A 20,259-nucleotide genomic window follows, 5' to 3' on the forward strand; every position below is an offset into this window, starting at 1 on the left:
TCAGATTTCGAGCACATTTTTCCGGTTTTTCGAGCAGTTGCAGACATTTTTCAAAAACATCTGGCATCTCTGCTTAGTAGAATCAGGCCATTTGGTTGTCAAATGACTTTACATGGGTTTATTGCCGGCGACAAAATAAATCCTTCTTATAATTAAACTGACCAGAAAAAACGTACAATAGCTCTCTCCACAACATTGTAATTACAGCGCAATATTGGCAAGAGGAACGGGGTTTCGATAAGATTCTCTCCTCTTGATAAAATAAGTGCTTCTTAACGGGTGACAACTAAGAGTTTAGATTTTTTTCTACTGCTGGCAAAATAAGGTATGTATGTGTGAAGAAAAACCTATTTTTTCCCATGAGGATACATTCATCATTAACGAAATCATCCTGTTATTTTTGTACACCAAGGAATCTAAAATCCCGAAGAAATTATATCGGGTACAAATGGGGTCGAATGGTTCCGGAACGTTTTTGTTTTTTGCCGTAATGTAATGATAGTTTATCTGACCAAAACACAGTGATTCCTTCCTCCTGACTTAATCAGTGTCTCCTTCCTAGGAATTGTAATTTGATGATATCTGCAGGAAGAAAAGAGACTCGTTATAATAAAAACTTAAACACAAGCACAGAAATGATAAGCATGTCGCTTACTCTCAATATGAAGTGCGATGTATGGAAAACACCTGGGCAATATCACAATTCACAGTAGATCAAATGTTTTTGGTCGTAGTGATGAGTCCATAATGGGGAAAAAATAAACTAAGGTCTTTTTTACAGGTTCTGTTGTGTCCCAAAATTTGTATGGACCTGCGTAAAAAAGAATTTTTTGAGTTGAAAATATATCGAAGAAAAGCATTTTAAACTGTTTGAACCTCGTTTAAAAAAAAGGTGGTCAATCTGAAGATCAAAATGCAATATTTTAAATTTCCAGTGTTTACATAAAAAATTGTAATTTATTTTGCTCATAATACAGACAAATCGTTGTTGTAGCTCTCTAAATTGTGTAATTGTCATTGCAGCAATCCAGAAACGTCATGACATAAAAAATCATGATACCAAAGTTGTAGCAGTTTGAAATTAACTACATAACTAGATATCCAGCTGGCAGGAGATTAAAATACAGTTGAAAGAGTTGTGATCACTTACTGCCTTGCGGAACGTGTAGTGACAGGGTGTCGAAAACCTGAAAAATAAGGGAAAGTCAGGAAATTAATTTTTCGCTCAGGAAAATCAGGGAAAAAAGGAAAACGACTCTTTAGCGCAAAAACTGAGTTTTTCAGCATAAAAAGCAGGCGAATATTACCTTAAAACAGTTTTGCTTATTTGGAAGATCATTTTATAATTTACCAATGGGTTTATCAGGGGTCTCGTCCCACTTCAGGTTTTTAGATCCAGCATTCCACCGTAAACCCTACGCTGTCGGCAGCAGATACGATGAGATTTGCGTTTCCAAATCGCCAAAAAAATGGTGCGTCATTCGTTTGTTGTTCCTCGTCTCACGATAAACAGCGAAAAGTGATAATCGCAACCGCTTGCGGGTGCTGCTGCTATCGTTTAGCTTTTGTTTGAATAAAAAACGGCCTTTTTGCACCGATACAATCAGGACTTTCAAGGGGTTGGCTGATACATGATATTTTTATACCAAATTAGCTGAACTAAGAAAACAATTTTCGTTGGAGAGGATTAGCGTAAAACTTAAGAACATTGTACCTTATGAGACTGTGTTTGTTTTTATTTTAATTTTTTTGCTGCACCTTCTGACATTGTTCCACACGCCACAGAAACCGGTTCACGGCAGACGGAACCAAGCGACAAGCGGCTCTGGTTTTAGTAGCTAAGCAGAAGCGGTGGCAGCCAGATTTACTGTACTTTTTTTCTGTTGTTACTTATCTCTACGTCGTTCGTGGGATGATGTTTTGCGTCTGCCCGTCTTAATTATGTGAACTTAACATTTTCTTGTCGTTAAGGTTCGTTAAGCTGCGAGAGCTTGAGTGCTATCAGGTGATATGATTAATCACTTTCGTCACGCGATGACTTGCTCCGGACAATCAATTATTTGATATGGCAAAATTAACCTTTCAACAGCATTTTTCTCCGCGGGCTTGCGCTGAATGTGTGACTTGTGAATTAGAATGCCATCAACAACGAATGACGACAAAAGTTACCAAATTCTCGTTAAGACGATAATTTACGGTCTTAACACACCGCTTGATTGCGCCTTCCGCTAAACATTTGACCCAAACTTCGGCCCGAACGGTGTGTGAAAATCACTTAGCAGGTTGAATCTGTGCAGGAAAACCAGTTACAGCACAAACACTCGATTCGAGTCGGTAAAGGTTCCGTCGAGTGTAAACAAATAACTGCCTGGTAACAACAACGAAAACGGTAATTGCCTTCGATGACGAGAAAAGAGCAAGCATCGTGCGATTAGCTGCAGCCAACAACGTTTAGCTCGTTAATATAAAATATAAACAGAAAACATGCCGACAGATTTATAGGTCGCGCCGGACGTGACTTGTGTGACAGTGCAGCAGCCAGGATGGGGCGCGGCTTCGATGGATCATTTTTTTCTTTATTACGAATACGTGGCGATCCGCCTTTTAAGAACTCAATCGTATTGCGAAATTTGTGGTATTTCCTAGAGTGTGGACTACAGCTAAAAGTGAAACATTTGTTCTATCAATAAGCAGCGTATTACGCGAAGTGTTTTGGCCTTGAATGTAGGGTTGTGGGGGGGGGTCTGGTTTGGATGTGAAATGGCATGCCAAAGCCGTCAAAATATTTGCTCGACACGAATCAGTCATGAGCTGTTGCAGTAACAAACTTTTCGTTTTTTCTTCTTCTATTTTTGAACGTATTCTACTGTTAAGACAGATAGACAGATTGAAGAAGAAGAAAAAACGATCCTTCCCGGTTCAATCTGGTTTTGAACGATGGTCACTCGAGGTTTCGGAGGGAAATGTGAGAAAATTAACAATTATTTGCTAAAACAGCGACGACATATTTTCTGTTTCTCGGTGCTAAGAGGTATGTCATTAGAGTGAGTTGTGCGATGAGATAAGTTTTCACGCGATTCGTTCCGATAATTAACGAGAATGATTAAGGCAGCAAACAACCGGAAGAACGTGCTGTTGACTGCTTTGCAAAAATAAATCAATTGAAAAATCGTAACGTAACCATTTTGTATTTTATATTTGTCAATTTTCAACAAAAATAACTGTCCGAATTCAAGCTATAAATATGTTGAAAACATCGATGAATTGAGTTTTCAAACGAAAGCCACTCGTGGCTACAACAAATCTATGGAAAAGTTCACAACAGGTTGCTAAAAGAGCATTGTGCTCTGGCTTGACCTGCTAAAAGGTATAATTAGTAAGTTGTGATTTTTACGGTAATGATAATAAATGGTTTGTAAAGCAGTAGCAAGCAAGTTGTTATGCTAGGATGTTAGATTGAACTAGTTTACACTGGTGCTTCTAGGTTTGTCACGTTTTCGGCTTATTTTATCCAAGTTCTTTCACCACGGAAATGAATAAGAGAGTTGTCATTTTAAAATGGCTGAAGCTTACAACTAAGCCCCGTTTTGTTTGAAATTGTGTTCACTCGAGGCCTAGAGTAATGTGAGAAAATTTACGATCGTTTGCTATTTAATTAATGTGTCTGCTAAAAGCAGCAATTAGGAGTGGCTGGCTTTTAACAAGTTGCTTCACGGTAATTTGCAGCAGTAATTTTTGCAAACAAGAGGACACAAATGAATGTGACCTTTACTAAGTTGTAATAAACCTAATTAGGCTAATAATCGAACTAATCTTCAACTTGAAGATTTCGTTTTTTTTTTGTTTGTATACTAGAATATGTTACGGAATGCTGTTTGTTTACACTGGACAATATTTATTTACCTTTGAACCAAACATTAACAAAAAAAGCACAAATTATCCCCAGATATTATTGTTTTAATATTCCTAAATATGCCTTTAAAGCTGATTTTATACTGTATATAAAAATTTTTACGTGTGTCATCACAATAAAGTGCAGCTCCGCAGGGACGCGGTTTAAGTCCAAATCTCTACTTTTATTATTACAACGATCTCAGAATTCTTAAAAAACTCTAAATCGGAAAAGAAATTTCGTTTAAATTATAATTGTGGCATTTCGGCTTGAAAATTTCAAATTTTCCCGAGCAGTTATTTGAGATGAGAAGCTGGACCTGTAAAATCATTATATATCAATATTTCTATAGGATTTCACGCTTCACAACTTCTTATCCCATTGAGAATTATTGAAAATTGTCATTAATATCGACCCTTCCGTATTAGATCGAAATTGATCAATGCAAAACCTATAATCTATGATGATATAATTCATAAATAAAAGTAAATTGATTATCGATGGGGGAAATCGTTATCGTTTCCCCTCTTTATTTGACACACCAATCACTTACCGTCCGTTGGAAGTTTAAAAGCACACACTTCAATCAAACAACTTCTCATTATTTCCGCTACGCCTTGACACAGGTAACAATCCAACCCCCCTAGCTTATCTGTAGGGTTTTTTTTGTGTCGTTTAATTGTCCACTGCTATCAGCGCATTTCCTCTTCTCAATGAACTCGAGCAAGCGAGCGAGTGATGCGAACTTACAACGCGCTGAGCTATCTACAAAAAAGTCAAAAGAGAGCAGTGTCAGTTCGCCTGACCTCTCGCGCAACGGTCTCAATTGGAATGCTGCATCCCGCCTCCCCATTAAACCATCTCGCTTGCCGCCGCCACACAGCAGACATCTCCCACCGGGTGATAATAATGATAATGATGATGGTTTGCACGTTGCTGCATCGTCACTTACCGTGAAAAAAAAAAAAACAGAACCCGCAGCAGCAGCCGGCCGTCGTTGGTATAAAATTGTAATCCATCGGCAGCGCTTGGTGGCGAACGAGACAGCAGAAGGAGTAATATTAAACCTGGAAATAGCCGGCTAGCGTTTAAATTGATACTACCCATAACCGGATTGGCGCAGTTGGTCATATTAATGCAGCTGCTCGAGAAAAAGGCGGCACCACGCAATTGAATGGTAGTTGAACTCGTCGTCGTCGTCATCATCATCCTCATCGGTGCTGGTGGCCTCCTTCACACGCTCATCCCGTTGTTTCGCCGCGCAATTTGGTTGAGCTTATATGATGATTAGGATCCGCTTCTTGTTGCCTGCCACAAGGGAATGGGCCATGCGCTTGGGTGGGTGCCATCCGACAGAGTGGAGTAGCAATAACATTGCATCATTCGGCGATCGTGTGTAGTAAATACAGGAATAGCGACCAGCATCGAGTCAAGTGCCACGCGAGATCGCTGCGACCTCCCCGATGTGGGTTGCAAGCTGAACTGACACGATCGCCACTTGATGGGTCATTTCGTTTAATGGCTCTCTGTTAGTGGGAATTACAGAATGACAAAGTGGTTTTTTGCTTGTTTGCGATATTTATACATTGTATACACTTGATTATGCACACAGGATCGAAAGAGCAATTCAATGCGTTTGGCAAAGGATTTCTGCTTTGGTTTGACTGAATCCAATTAAACAATGTGAACATGATATTAGAGTATAATGCCATGTTATTGATGATACCAGGGGTGGTTTTGCACATAACGAATATTAATCATCTATCGAGAAATCTATGGTTAGATTTTTCGCTAGTCATTCAACTGATCGTTAGATTTGAAATTGTTTGTTGATGCTGCTGCTCAACGCAGCACGGTCTCATTAACTACCCTGCCGAAAAAATATAAACAATGAGTCATTGACCGCTAATGGTTCATGGTTCTGGTCCTTCGGTACAGATCGTTAAAATCCACTGCCGAATCCAGAATATGTCCAACGAGTACAGGGTCTACCACGGAGTCACCGAAGTCTGTCGGGCTCTCTACTGAATATTATCTTCAGCCTGCCGTGTTATATCAACTTGATGATATCAGCATCTGTATGTTATGCTCTTGCGCCACGCCCCATTTTCCATTTTTTGACCCAGTAATGAACGCAGAATCCTGCGCTCGCTGGTCGGCCACCTACATCGACCAACACTCATGGCCATTAAGTACCACCGAGAGAATCCTGTAGAGCGTAAATCTCGTACGGATCTGGCATAACTGGTTGCACCTAACTGAATCGTATGCCGCCTTAAAGTCTATGAACAGACAATGAGTCTGCAAATTTACTTCTCTGAATTTGTAATGCTTCTGATTCGGAAATCGCCATCTTGGATTTCGAAATGATTCTCGGCTTTATATCCCTTTTGGGGTGTATTTGGCAATTTTTGGCTTTTTTTTCAAAACAGGAAGTCACCATTATTGATTTTAAAAAGGCATCTGAAGTTTAGTTTCGGTCATCCGTTTCCAAACAGTCCATATTGGATGGTCTTTGGCCATTTCAGAGAAAACAAAATCTGGGCAATTCTGGATCATTTATGAAAAATATGGTAGATTGAACATCGAATCTGGCTATCTGGATACATGTTCAAAAATCTTAATAATCCAGATAAATCTAGATACCTGGTAACGCTGGCCATAGTAGTTATCAGTCATAGCCAGTGTTGCCAGGTATTCAGATCCAGATTTTTGAACATGTATCAAAGTAGATAGATTTGATGTCCAATCTTCCAATTTTTTTCCTAGTTTCATTTGCTTTGTCTCACGATGGTCCATCTCGCCCGACCTTTCCGTTTTGCCCGTTGTTCTACGATACCCGCTTCGTAGTCGCAAGCGTACTTTGTAACCTTGCGAGTACGAAGCTCGAACACGAAGCTGTAAAAACTTACTGTTTTTCTTTTGGAAAAAATTTCTTTACCATGATGCTTTGGAAAAAATATGCTTAAAGGCAAAACTAATAGTTAAAAAGTTGTTAGTTAACCAGAGTATAGTCACAGTGTTACAAATGAAAAGATTTGTTTCTGAGACTATTTGTAGTTGCGCTGTTTTCTGTATAATGTTTTATCTCATTGTTGATGGTAAAAGCAGTCTGGCGTGGTAATATCCAGCAGAACCGCTCTTACACTCGAACGGCGTTTTAATATGAAAAAAAAATGATCCACTCTAGAGCAGTGAAACATGCACGTAGCACATTACTGTCCAGGCAATCGAAGCCTTTAAGTTTTGATACGTCTAGCTGTGAAATGAAAACGGTGCTTTTTAGCGCCTTCAAAAGAAAAGAAGTTAAAAATATTTTTTTTTCTTTAATGAAAGGCTAGTGGCAACAAAAATAGTCGCGAAAACTACACAAACCAGTAAATTGACTCGCTTAAGCCGCGCTAGACAAAGTATTTTTTATCGTACGCAACTAGGCGAATATGCCTCTGATGATAACAAATATCGAGACTTCATATTCTTACTACATCTGGTCGATAGAATATCGAACATTTTCATTTTTCGATCACGGAAATCAGGGAGTATGAAAGCGGAAACGGGAAAAACCAATCAGGTAAAAATTTCAAACGAGAGGCGATTTTTTATTCAAACGGCTCTTCAGTGCTAAAACAAATACTTTTCATCATAAAAGGCAATGCGAGACTTTCACTGTTCGGTTTTGTATCCGGGCGAATACATTTTTCACCTCCAGACTTGCGTTCGTCTACGTTGCATTTTTTGTGCTGAATGCTGAGAACTATCAGGGAAATTGATGCCGTGTCAAATAAACGTTGATTAAAAAAAAAAAAAATTAATGTAATATTCTATGGAATATCTGGAGAAATCAAGGAATGTAATTTTAAAGCTGTTTTTCGCCACTCTGATTGAGTGTGTATTCTCTCGATTGCCAATTCATTATCTGCGTGACCCCGCCTTTGTGTAAAATTTCTCATCATGGTTTACCGAATGCTACAAATCTTGTGGAGCAGAAAGCTGTTTACTATTATTAACCTTGTTTTTTTATGTACCTAAAGCACACATAAAGGAACAAATTTGATTGTTTGCTAGAAAAGATGCACGGTTATCGAAGATTACTCGCGAATAAATAAGAAGTTCGTTCTGAGAATATGATTAAAAAACTAAGAAAATATGGTCTAAATATTATATCCCCATATTATAATTAATGAATTGCTAAGAATATTCAATTGGGATTTCCATTACGAGTTTTTTTTCTGATCAGGAATCAGGTACCTGTTAGAGAGAGATTGAGAGAGAGATAGAGAGAGAAAGAGAGAGAGAGAGAGAGAGAGAGAGAGAGAAAAGAAAGAGAGAGAGAAAGAAGGTGAGAGAGAGAGAAAGAGACAGAGAAGGAAAAGAGAAAGAGATAAAGGGAAGGAAAAGAGAAAGAGAGAGACAGGGAAAAGGGAGAGAAAAGGAGGCAGGGAAAGAAGAGATGGAGAAAGAGACAGGGAAAGAGAGAAAGAGACAGGCAGAGAGAGAGAGAGAGAGAGAAAGAGACAAGGAAGAGAGAGAGAGAGATTAAGATAGAGTAAGAGAATAAGAAAGAGAGAGAGAGATAAAGATAGAGAGAGATAAAGGTAGAAAGATAGAGAGAGAGAGAGAGATAAAGAAAGATAGAAAGAGAAATAGATAAAGAAAGATAGAGAGAGAGAGATATAAAGTTAAAGAAATAGAGAGAGAGAGAGATAAAAATAGAAAGAGAGATGAAGATCGAGAGAGATAAAGATCGAGAGAGAGAGAGAGGGAAAAGAAATAAGTAGAGAAATAAACAGAGAGAGGGGGAGAAAAAGAAACAGGTGGAGAGAGAGAAAGAGACAGAGAGAAAAAAGGTACGGGGGGAAAGAGAGAGAGAGAGCCAGAAAAAAAAGAGAAAGAGTGAGAAAAAGAGAAGGAGAGGAAAAGAGAAGGAGAGGAAAAAAGAGAAGGAGAGAAAAAAGAGAAGACAAGGAAAAAGAGTAGGAAATAAAAAAGAGAAAGAGAGAAAAAAAGAGAAAGAGAGAAAAAAGGGAAAGAGAAAAAAAGAGAAAGAGAGAAAAAAAGAGAAAGAGAGAAAAAAGGGAAAGAGAGAAAAAATGAGTAAAAAGAGAAAGAGTGAAAAAAAGAGAAATAAAAAAAGGAGAAAAAAAGAAAAAGAGAGAGAAAAACAGAGTAAGATTAAGGCAGGAATAAAAAATATTGGTAATAATACAGTCAAACCTGTTCTTGTGCGAGGGATAGTGACCGCACAAAAAAAATCGCATAAAAAAATCATTTGAAACTTCACGTGCAGGTACAAAACAATATTTCCACAGCATTATTGAAAAAAATATATTTTTATGCGGTGGATAGGGACCGCATAAAAAAATTTTCAGTTGAAATAAACTCGAAAGTTTTTGATTCTGATTTAGAACACCTATGAGAACAATTTTAAAACATTGGATTGATAAACGAAACTTTTTTAAACATGCTAATCTTTTCAACCGCTTTCCTTCGTAGGCAAGCAATTCGTGACTTTTCCCACGTAAAACTGGCTCAAATAGTAATTTTTCGACGCAACACTTCTGTAATGCGTTATAATTCATTCCAAGAATCGGAAAAATTAAATGGCTGAAAATGTTGTCGGAAGAGGTCCTTTTTCATATGCCGCACAAAAAAAAATCGCACAAAAACAGTCGCACAAAAAAAAATAATCGCATAAAAAAGTCGCACAAAATAAATTTCGCACAAAAAAGAGTCGCACAAAAACAGGTTTGATTGTATATGAATAGAAGCCATGATAAGTGAAGAGGAAAAAATGTTGAAGAAGAGAAAAAGAAAAGCTGTAATAGAATAACAGACGTTAGAGAGAGAACAATATAAACAATAAAGAAAGCAAAAAGAAGGTATTACAGGGAGAGAGAGCAGAACGGAAAAACATTAGAACAACATCAACGTGCTGTCACATTTTTTTTAACGAGAAACGTAATAAACATTGCACTGCTGGAGGGGGAAAAAAGAGCGAAAATGGCTGCTAAAACTGGTTGTTGCTGAATTTGAGAAAGGCTTTCAATAGACCTATGTTGAGACACAGAAAAGGAGACAAAATCTTAACCATGTTGACTAGATTTATTCCAATTGGAGATGACTGATAGGAGGAGCGGAAGAGTTACAGTAAGGAACTAGAGCAGCAGTTTGAATCCAGTAGAGGCAATTGGGAAGAACGAGAGTGAGACAGACAGTTTAAAGAAAGAGAAACAGAACTTATCAAGGAGAAAAACCATAGAGAAGAGGGAAAGCGATGAAGTAAAGAAAGCGAAAACGAAAAAGAAAATGGAGCGGGATAATGTTAAGGATGAACTAAACAAGAAGAGAGAGAGGGAGAGAGAGAAAGAAAGAAAGAAGAACCAAATAAATAAGAGGGAGAGAAAAAGATAAGAGAGAGAGACGGAGAAAGACGTGAGAGATAAAAAAATAGACAAAGAGGGCGAGAAAGATAAAAAAAAGGGAAATATAATGAAAGGGAAAGGGCGAAATAATAAAAGAGGAGAGGAAGAGGGGAAAACAGAAAACGAAAGTCGAAAGAGAGACAGTGAATAGCGAGATAAAGAAGAGCGCAGATAGAGAAGAAATGGAAGGAGAGAGAAAGTGGAAGGATGCAGAGTAAGTAGAAGACTAGAAGGGGTAGAAAAAAATAAAGCAACGAGACAGTATATAGCGACGGAGTAAATTTAAAAGGCTGTAAATGTGTCACAACCGCAGGGTTTACGTAAAATTACGACAGCCTGTCCTATATCTATGCTTTTCTTGCAAAAGGTTAGGCAATACACTCGATTGGAGTTATTCAATTTGGTGGTCAGATGCGGTAAATTTCAACAATAATTCTCTCTTAGCTACCTCCTTTTTTATTTGGTAACTCTGAAAAAAATGTTGAAGGTTGTTGAAACCCAATTGACAGTAAAGCGCTTCTTCACCGTCAAAAATAAGGCATACGGGAAATTGGATAAGCTCCTAAATAACCTACTTCGTCTTCGCAACTTGGTCCTGAAGAGATTCAAAATGACATCTGGGGTCGATCTACGGCATCTGCATATCATTCCGGTTCCGGAAACACTAATGTTGGGTGGTCGAACATTTTTGGCTGTTTTCCATAAAACCGGAAGTCGTCTTCTCGAACTTCAAAATGGCTGCGGAGTTGATTAGCGCCCTCTGGGCATTAGTTAGGCTCCAAAAATACTTAAATTAGATGGTATTTTTTCTTCTTTTCAGCATTGAAAGGTCTGCGTTCTGAACAAGTTCCAATAGTGCAATACCACAATTTTTCAATCTATTATTGCTATACTAAAGCAAACCCGTTGAAAACTAACTGAGTTTAAAATTGGACAAATTTCGCTCTCGATGTTTTTTGTATTTTATTTTGCACCCCTATCCCAGAATGTCGCCGTAGAATGTAATTCTACGTCAAAGTTGCTAGAGAGAAAGTGTGTGTGAAAAATAGTTTTTCATTGAATATTTTGAAATTAAAAACCTCCATGCGTTTTCTTTTCAACAGAGTCGATGGAGACGCCGTGTGCCTTGTTGTAATAACCGTGCTCTATATCTCAATAAATCTGTTTTTATATTCGAATTATATTTGTATCATGCCTTGTATGAATAAAAGATGTACCTTTAACAAAACAATCTCAAGCCAAAAATACCATATTGATGTACCCGTACACTCAATTGAGAATCAGATCACAAGTAGCGAACGCATCCGCAAGCTTCGTTACCGCAAGTTCAAATTCCAAGCTGACGCAGCAAAAATTAAGTCGTAATATTCGCTGTGGAATGTTTACTACCAACTAGCTGACTCACCACCACCCCCTGCTACCCACCATCATAACCATCTACACACAATCAACTCAATATGCTCGTTCCGTTTGACGATACATCACGCGGATTTTTTTATATTTTTATGTTTCGCGAACCAGGCGCGACTGATTTTTATTATTTTTATGGCTGTCGCCATTAGCGCTGTTTTGCTCTTTCCCGTGCGCACATGGTTCGATTAGGCACATGGTTTGACAGGGACGTTCCACGTTAGCCTCCAGCTAGATAGAGACAATCCAACTGCCATAAAAGTCATAAAATGTTGCCGCTCGCAGCCGTGAGTGGCACATTAGCGGATAATACACCGGGCGACGAACAGAAGCCAAGAGGGAATAAAATCAACAAAGTATTCGCGTGATATCACATCATATCAGAGTCAACAAAGTAAAAGAAGGGAGAAAGAAAAACATTTCATTAAACGCCACCACCATCCCCATTTCGAGCCGAAGTTAATCGACTTGAACTTGAAAGTCAACTTTTGCTGTCAGCCAGCGCTTCTTCGTTCGTAGCCTATTCAAAATTGTCGTACCCGTATATGAATAGGATCGGAGGCTGGTCCGACATAAATGCCGGGTCTGTTTTCGTATACTGGTTCGGTCGTTTTATTTTTAAATTACGTCGTTTCTTTCGATTCACCTTATGGTTGTTTGAATTTAAAATAAGCTGACTCAAGAGCGGTTGGAACTGATGATGGCTAATTTATTACAGAAACACGAGAACTGGTTGTGGCATTGGCAAACTATGCTAATGAGAGTGTTGATCCTTATGATTGGGAGATACAGGAAGTCGGTAGATTAATAGATAGGGAATTATTTCAATGTGTTGATGAAAATAGTCTATCACCGAATGCTAGAATTCCGTTTGGGAATTTTACTATGAGAATGACTTTTACAACATTTTAGGACGTTCGTGCAAATTGCATAACTTGAACAATTTTGGGAAATCCAACAATAAACCAATAAATAATACTAATAATCCTATTATCTTTCTGCTACAACTGAAACAATCACTTTCGTGAACTGGGAATCGTTTTGTGTTCCAATGTTTATTGCTCTGTACGATGAAAATAATCTTATCTAGCGGTTTGCCGCCGTCGCGCCTGATATCCAGTTTAGTCCCGATTCTTCCGCTGACTATTGTAGATTTCCGTTGTCGATTTGTTATCAACAGTTTTTTTGTGTGTGCAAAAAATGAACAGTTGCTAATTGGTTGTTTTTTTTTCTTCTTTCACACAGGTTCGTTGTGTTCCTGAGAATCAGCGTAAGTACCAGATAAGGAAGCGTCAAACCACGCAGGAGCGTGCGGCGACCTTCGTCTGTTACACCTGCGGTTTCGATACTCCATCATCGCAGTTACGGCTGGTTTACTGCTGCCCCAATGCCGAACGGGAGCCCTACTTTCCGTTCATCAAAACCATGAAAGCACCGGCCAATGCTAGTCCGATAAGTCCACAAGGTAAATCTTAACAGTAGTACATACGCTAATACGATCATGCTAATTTTTCGCCAAATTTTAGGAATGGTGCAAATATGTTCAACGTGCAATAAGAAGAACGCTCATCTGGCCGAAGGTGGCACCGTTAGTAATGTCGAAGAAAGGTATCCGTCTCCTACGAAAATGACGTCTAGTGTGATAAACGAGGTTGTTCGATTTAAGGTAAGTCCGTTAGTAGTACACGTAAGTCGCACAGTTCATTAATACCTTTTTTGATGGTTTTAGCCTTATGAATCTGCCTCAGCTCTGTCTGGACCGTTGCGGGACCAGAAAGACTACCGAAGAGATTCAAGACCAAATTCACCGCTACACCCTCAAGGACCAGTTGAAAACGGTCATGTTTTTTCGTGAGTTCGCTGCTGACTTTTGCAAAAATCACTTGCATTTCATACTGTGCACTTTGTTTTCGCAGATGTTACATTTGTAAGAAAAATTTCCCTCCCCAATCAATGGAATGGCTGTCGACGAGTGCCGAACACATGAATTCGCATGCAATGCATTTTCCCTGCCTCAAAGGCAACAGCAACCAGGGTCCGGGCCGGGTACTGTCGTGCAAGTCCTGCGTACACAATCTAACCATCCAGTGGGAAACGATGGACGCCGATCGGGTGCCCCTGGAACACCGCAAGTACATCATTCCGTCGCCGACACCCAACTCGATATCGCCGACCGGTTCCATCGGGCAGCACCGGGCGCCGATCGCGCTTACCACGCCCCCGTCCACGCCGGCCGGCTCGAACGCGGCCAGCTCTTCCGTCTACTGTTTTGTTTGTGGCCTACATTCGGAGTTAAGCTTTGCTAGATTATTATACGCCAAGAGAGAGGTTGGTGACGTTAGTATGAAAGTCATGATCGTGCGATACTAATTGCGTTCTCGTTTTAGGGTTCTAGACCGTATTTTCCTTTTTTGTTGAAGCACAAATCGCATCCCAATGCGGAACAGTTACGCAGTGACAGCTCTGCCCTGGTTTGCACGTTCTGTTATCACTCGCTGTTGAATCAATGGCGGAAGTAAGTATTTGTTCTAGGCAATATCCCGCGATAGTTAGGCTCTAGTGTTGTCTGTTTATTGTTCGCCTCAAGGACGCAAGCCGTCTGTTAGGAGTATTGTCTTATTGCTCTTAGATGAGTTGATTCTTGTTTCTAATCAGGTCTCACGCATGAGAGCTGCCTCCAATTAGGAGAATTAGATTATATGATGCTTATTTGTATAGAGTGCAATGAAAACTATCAAGGTCTACTTCCTGCAGTCGCTAGATGGAAACCTTGACGTATAGAGGGAAATAATAGCTTTTTGTTTAATTGTTTTCAAGTGAACTTTTAAACTTTTTGCGTCGTCTCTAGTGGACATGCCATATATCGCAGCCAAGGCACTTGGAATGTTATCAAGTTGTGGTGGCTACATTAATTTTAAGTTTTCTTTCTAAGATACTGGATATTTTCGGATCATTATGCCTTGCCTTGAAAGAGAACACCAATTATTATTTCAGACTAGCTTCGGATGCAAATGAATATAGGATCGTGTCGTGAAGTCTTAAGAAATTATACAATGCTTTGGCTTCAATTAACCAGAATAAACAAAATATCTCTCCGTTCAACAACAGAGTGTTAAAAATAGGAGGAATTCGATGATTTTACCACTATCAGCGTTTCTTATGTAACGGCTAATGGAAAATATCACTATATTTATTTATCTCGGCAGCATATCGGGAGAAACCTTCTGCGTTTCTCTTGGATTGCAAACACCGTGTATAAAACAATGATTTGAGTAAAGCTGAAGTTTATTGGTTTTGTGTTTCGTGAATATTTTGTTTTTCTCTTTGATAATTTCGCTTATCAGCACGATAAGCTTTCGGTTGGCGAAAACTCGATTATTTTCTCGCTGCCTACGGTATTATGATTTCCTTACCGCTCTTTCAGGCTTAAAAACGATGCTGAGGCAAAGAGGCTCCGGAAGGCAAATAATGGTATCGGTTTACCGTTTCCTGCGAATTTCGTTGCATCAAATCGTTGATGTCATTGCTGTTGATTATAGACGCCAAAAACGTTGAAATAAAACGAGTCTCTGAAATTTGACACTCTCTTATCGCCGAATTTCGCATAGCAGAGTCAATGATGGTTTTTGCAAGCCGAATGCAGGCGAAAATCTGGTTCACTACCGGATTGAAATCTAAACCATTTTTAGGTTTATCGACGCGCATAATCAGAAATCTCTTGAAACCTTGGTGGCTATCATCTGTGTCAAGTCAATTGACAATTCACTGTGACAATGCTCACTGACAGTATCTCCCAACTGAGATTTTGTCATTCGCAACTATTTTTAAGTGTTCGTTAATATAGACTTTAAGCGATATAACATTAATTCCTGTTTGTGCCTTGATTAGCTAGGTCGAAGTGATAAGAAAGTTGTAATTCGGAATGATATGAAAGTAATGGTTCAGAATGTCTAAAAAGTCATCGTAAATGTTTTCTGTATCAACAAGTAATGTTTGGAGTGCTACTGAAAAATAATTTTCCCTTGCGCTTGCTGGAATAAACTTGTACGTAATTTTAAATTAACGTAACAGTAAACTGACATTAAGTTTGGTTTTCTCAATCTGATTTATTTTATGCTCACGATGATGTAATGAAAACCATCGCTTTTGCATCAATTGAATTCTCCATGAACAGATCTCTTATATGGCCTTGGAATAGAATCATCACGAAAATTGCTTTTTTATCACCCAATGTGCTTGTTAGTGGTGATAATGTAAAGTATTATACGAAATTTGATTAAACGAAACAATTATTCATGGCATGAATTTGTTTTGTGATGTAGTAGCTATTCTTAATTTAGTCCAAGCCCAAGTTTCAACTCATATCCTGTAACAAAATAACTATGGGAAATGGATCAGTGGTTTAAAAAAAATGAACGTGCAATGTTGCATAAAACGGAACGACACTTTCGCTAAATTTATAAGGAAACCAATGCCGTCACCGAAGCTCAAGATGGTTATAAAATTGAAAAATTATTAGAAGAGAGATTCTAGAAAGATCGTTTGAGTTACATCTAGGCTGCTGGTACCCGCATAACTGTCCATACTGGCTTTGGTCACTTTTGAGTTATCATCAGGAATCGACTTAATTGTTATTATATTTTCTGGAAAAAAACTAAAATTGATACTTTTGTATGGAAAAACATGGAAAAAATACCAAGTTGTTTTTGTCCCATGTTGAAAGTACCCGCATTACAGTCCCACTGCATAGTGGTACAAACTGCAAACATATAATTTTGCTCCAGATTAGTGTATATCGGATTATTTTAGGCATATAGAAGATGGTCATGAAATTAACAAGACCAATGTTGTTTTTCTGTAGTACAATCTACGTTGCCAAAGATACTGCCGGTTGCTGGTTGAATTTATATGTGATGGGACAAAATATGCGAGTACTTTTAAAATGACCCGCATATATTGTCCCATCTTGTCTTTTTTTTTCAAGTTATATAACGTAAAACCAATTCCATCCATGGTTTTTTGTTCCCAACGATAAAGATTGTGGTGCCATGAAACTGTTATGGTCATTGCTTCTGGATGTAATCGCTGGAAACCCGAAATTCACGGATAATATCAAATCGCCGTTTTCTCAACATGTTATTTTTCATTATGGGACAGTTATCCGGGTACCGGCAGTAGGGGATATAAATTTTTACAGTTTACATTTTCATGTTGAATGTATCTCATTTTGAGGAACAACTCCAACACGCCTGATTTGGTGGCCTTTTATTGCAATACTTTTTTATCGAAACAAAACCTAGTGTAAACACCAACGAGTGTTCACCACTAGCGACTATCTAGCGCCGTGTTACTGGTAAACATTAATCGAAAATTTGCTCTCCCACCAGGTATGAAGCTCAAAACACCGTTCCCCCAAACAACCGCGAGTACAACTTTCACGACTACTGCTGCCACCTGTGCTGGATTACGACGTACCGGAAACGAGTTCGCGCGCTTCCCATCCGGGAGTATCCCTTCGTGGCGAATCGGAAAAGTGACGGACTGCTGCTGGAAAACGGCGACTACGCGGTAGTCTGTCTGGATTGCTACGAAGGCCTGAGGTGAGTGATGCAAATAATCCTCTGCTTGCCTCTTTCGATGCTAACTTTTTTTCGTGTACAATCACACAGACAACAGTCGGCGGAATACGATCGGTGGGGCGTCGCGATCGAGAAGCGCGAGTACAACTGGGTAGCGCAGCCACCCCCTCCGGAGGACAGCCCGGAAGTATCTGTCGCCCGCTTGCCGAGCGGGGAACGGACCGATAAAGTCAGCAAAAATGTAAGCAAAAAAACTAATAATTTGCGAATTCCTTCGGTGATCGTTTTCTTTCTGTTTTGTTTGCAGTCTCAGTTAGGTCTACGGCCAATACCAAATAAAAAGAACTGTTCTCCAAAGCAAGCAGCCAACGACAAACGTGATGCGGGTAAGTACCGATCTAATTTACCTATTTTCTGCGCTGTTTGCGTCTCGAGCACAGGCTGGCGACTCGCGAGATCGCTTGTTAATGGGTCGTAAATCCATGGGCGATGATTGCCACTCAGACGAGGCAGATTTATTATCAAAAATCAGATACAGAAAAAGGCAGAAGTCACAAATTGCCACTCTTATTTAATTAGGCCATAACATTCACTAATGGGTGATAATATTCGGAACGGTAATTGCGAGTACTTGTTAATTGTGCGATGCAGTGCGTGCTTAAGATGAGTGCCACGCACTAATAAGAAAGCCATCATCATTATTCAATGGCTTCATTATTTCTCTTCCTCGAGAATGCATGTTAACAAGGACACTGAACAGGAAAAATCCATCATCAGAGAGCGTCTTTCATTTTTCTGGTTCTTTATTATGCAAAATCGAAAAATCAACAAACCGTCGGTTCCCGTTGACAAGACCTAGGCAAACAACATCCACCCATTTCGTTATTATTGTGATTGAGAAGAAGTTACCTGTTTTGTGTGCTATAGAAAGATTTGGTTGGTCTGGAAAATTCTTGGAGCCGGATGCGGCAGCAGCATATGACGCAAACCCAAAAATGTACCAAACGGAGGGAGAGAGTTTTGTGCAATTACATGCGAAATTAGTATAAACACGATTGGTGACACGCTACGCTACAACATGCTTAAAAACGCCGATAACAGCAACAGCTTCATATTATGGTTGTGTATAATACACATGGTAGGGGGTCCTAACCACATGCACACAACACAACTAGAAGAAAAAGGATCAATTTACTTGCTGCACCGAACACAATCAGCAACAGCAACCAAGGCACTTTACCGAAGGTGAAACTGATGCTTCCAAGGTGCAGAAATAATCTTGAGCGTTTATCGTGTGGGAGCGCGCGCTCGCTCCATTTGCTCTTTCTCGCTCGCACACTCTTTTTGCGGGTAGTGTTTTGGTGTTCCTCAGCCGGGGGAACTGTTACTGATACACTTGTCTGATAGACGGGAGTTGTTCACACCGTGACACCACCTAATATAGTGAAAAATTAAGCTCTAGCTACATCCTACCGAGTGTGGGTGGTGCACAGTGGGTATTTAATCCTAGAGTAATTGTTCGAAAGTAATGTACAAGAGCACGAAAGAGAATGAAGTAACTGCATTGTATTTTTCTAATGACAACAACGTTCATTAATCATGACTTAATCGCCGAGATTCGTCCCCATTGTGCAGGTCCATAAATTTCCCCAAACGCTCATAAAATGTAAAGAGAAAGTTGTGTCAGTGCGTTGTTGCCCGCTCTCACGTTGCGCCAGTTCCTCCTGTCCGTTTATCCTGAAACTGACACAAAGAGAAAATCGTTTCACTTTTACCAAGTCTGTGTATTGGTGGGGCAACTTCCCGTCGATATTTATGCCGTGTGTTGGCAGAAGGCAGCGTACATATTTTATGTGACGTTATAGTCCTTCGCCGCTACGATCCCCCCCGTATCATCCTCGCGGTATCCGTTACCGAGCTCGGAGAGCGTGTGAAGAGTTTGCGCAAATTATCTAGAACATACAAATTACCATAAATTGAAAGAAAAACCACAACACGAAGTGGTTGCCGCTTCTGCCTTCTGTACTGGCTCGTGCTGTTGCACACCAGCGTGACTATCATTTACAAGTGTCTGTGTTTGAGTTTGTCGAAGAGAGAAAGAGGTAGAGCGAGCAGGCGATAAAAAGGATCCTTTTCCACCCATCATCATCCACAAAGGCGATGTTGGGTGGTTGGTAAAATTATGGGGTTCACGCGAGTATATCTTTTTTTTTTTTGGTTTGAGAACTGTTTGCTTGAACGAAAAACACATTTTGCTTCCACTGTTTTTTGCTCGTATTATGATTTTAATTTCCCTTTGTATGTTTATATGAAACACTTTTCTGTTGGCTATACAAAGGCGTATTAAAAGTTTTTTTTTTCGCTCTGTAACTCACCGTGTTAGGGGTTTCTTTCGTGCACTTCTGGTACGTGCTGACTCTTCGCGGCACCGAGGTGGCAGAAGGTAATTTTCAGCATTCTGTTGGTTTCGAAAAATTGCTTCAGAAAGAAGGTAGCATCGTATCCCTGCCCCATGAGCTCCGCCCCGGTGTCAGAAGAGAGTGTTGTAGGTGAATAAATATTTCAAACGAAGGCGAGAATATTAAATGAGTTCTCCTCGGGGCGTAAATGAGATTGTGTTAAAAGGGTATTATTTAGGAGAAGATTAACCGTGTAATTTGTCGTTTGCTCGTATAATATTCACTTATTTTGCGGGACACTGTCTGTCTTTGTTATGTTTGGGGCTTTCGGGGCTGAATCAATAGTAAATTGAATGGTGATACCATTACCGTAGCAATAATGTTATATGATTATCTTAGATAGATGAACTCAGTGAAGAAAAAAATTTCTAATGTTCAAATGTCTGAGAATAATTATACCGTTAAAACGAAAAGTGGTCATGAATATTACTTATAAAAGTTGAATTAATTTTGGAAGGCAAAGGCACTCTGCTATGAAACAGGATCCTTTGTCACAA

At 39.4% G+C, this 20,259-nt stretch overlaps 1 protein-coding gene across 2 annotated transcripts in view; it reads left to right on the top strand.

Annotated features, from left to right (window-relative positions):
- LOC129732109 (uncharacterized) overlaps positions 1–20,259 on the top strand; it is a 166,385-nt gene that overhangs the window by 59,858 nt on the left and 86,268 nt on the right. For both annotated transcript variants that reach the window (XM_055692625.1, XM_055692626.1), the window contains exons 5-12: positions 12,970–13,189; positions 13,251–13,390; positions 13,454–13,575; positions 13,641–14,052; positions 14,112–14,239; positions 17,112–17,324; positions 17,394–17,544; positions 17,611–17,689. In XM_055692625.1, the coding sequence (XP_055548600.1) occupies positions 12,970–13,189; positions 13,251–13,390; positions 13,454–13,575; positions 13,641–14,052; positions 14,112–14,239; positions 17,112–17,324; positions 17,394–17,544; positions 17,611–17,689 (1,465 nt within the window). The remainder of the gene's footprint in view (positions 1–12,969; positions 13,190–13,250; positions 13,391–13,453; positions 13,576–13,640; positions 14,053–14,111; positions 14,240–17,111; positions 17,325–17,393; positions 17,545–17,610; positions 17,690–20,259) is intronic.

This window comes from Wyeomyia smithii, chromosome 3, assembly GCF_029784165.1.
Source record: "Wyeomyia smithii strain HCP4-BCI-WySm-NY-G18 chromosome 3, ASM2978416v1, whole genome shotgun sequence".
Lineage (NCBI taxonomy): Eukaryota > Metazoa > Arthropoda > Insecta > Diptera > Culicidae > Wyeomyia > Wyeomyia smithii.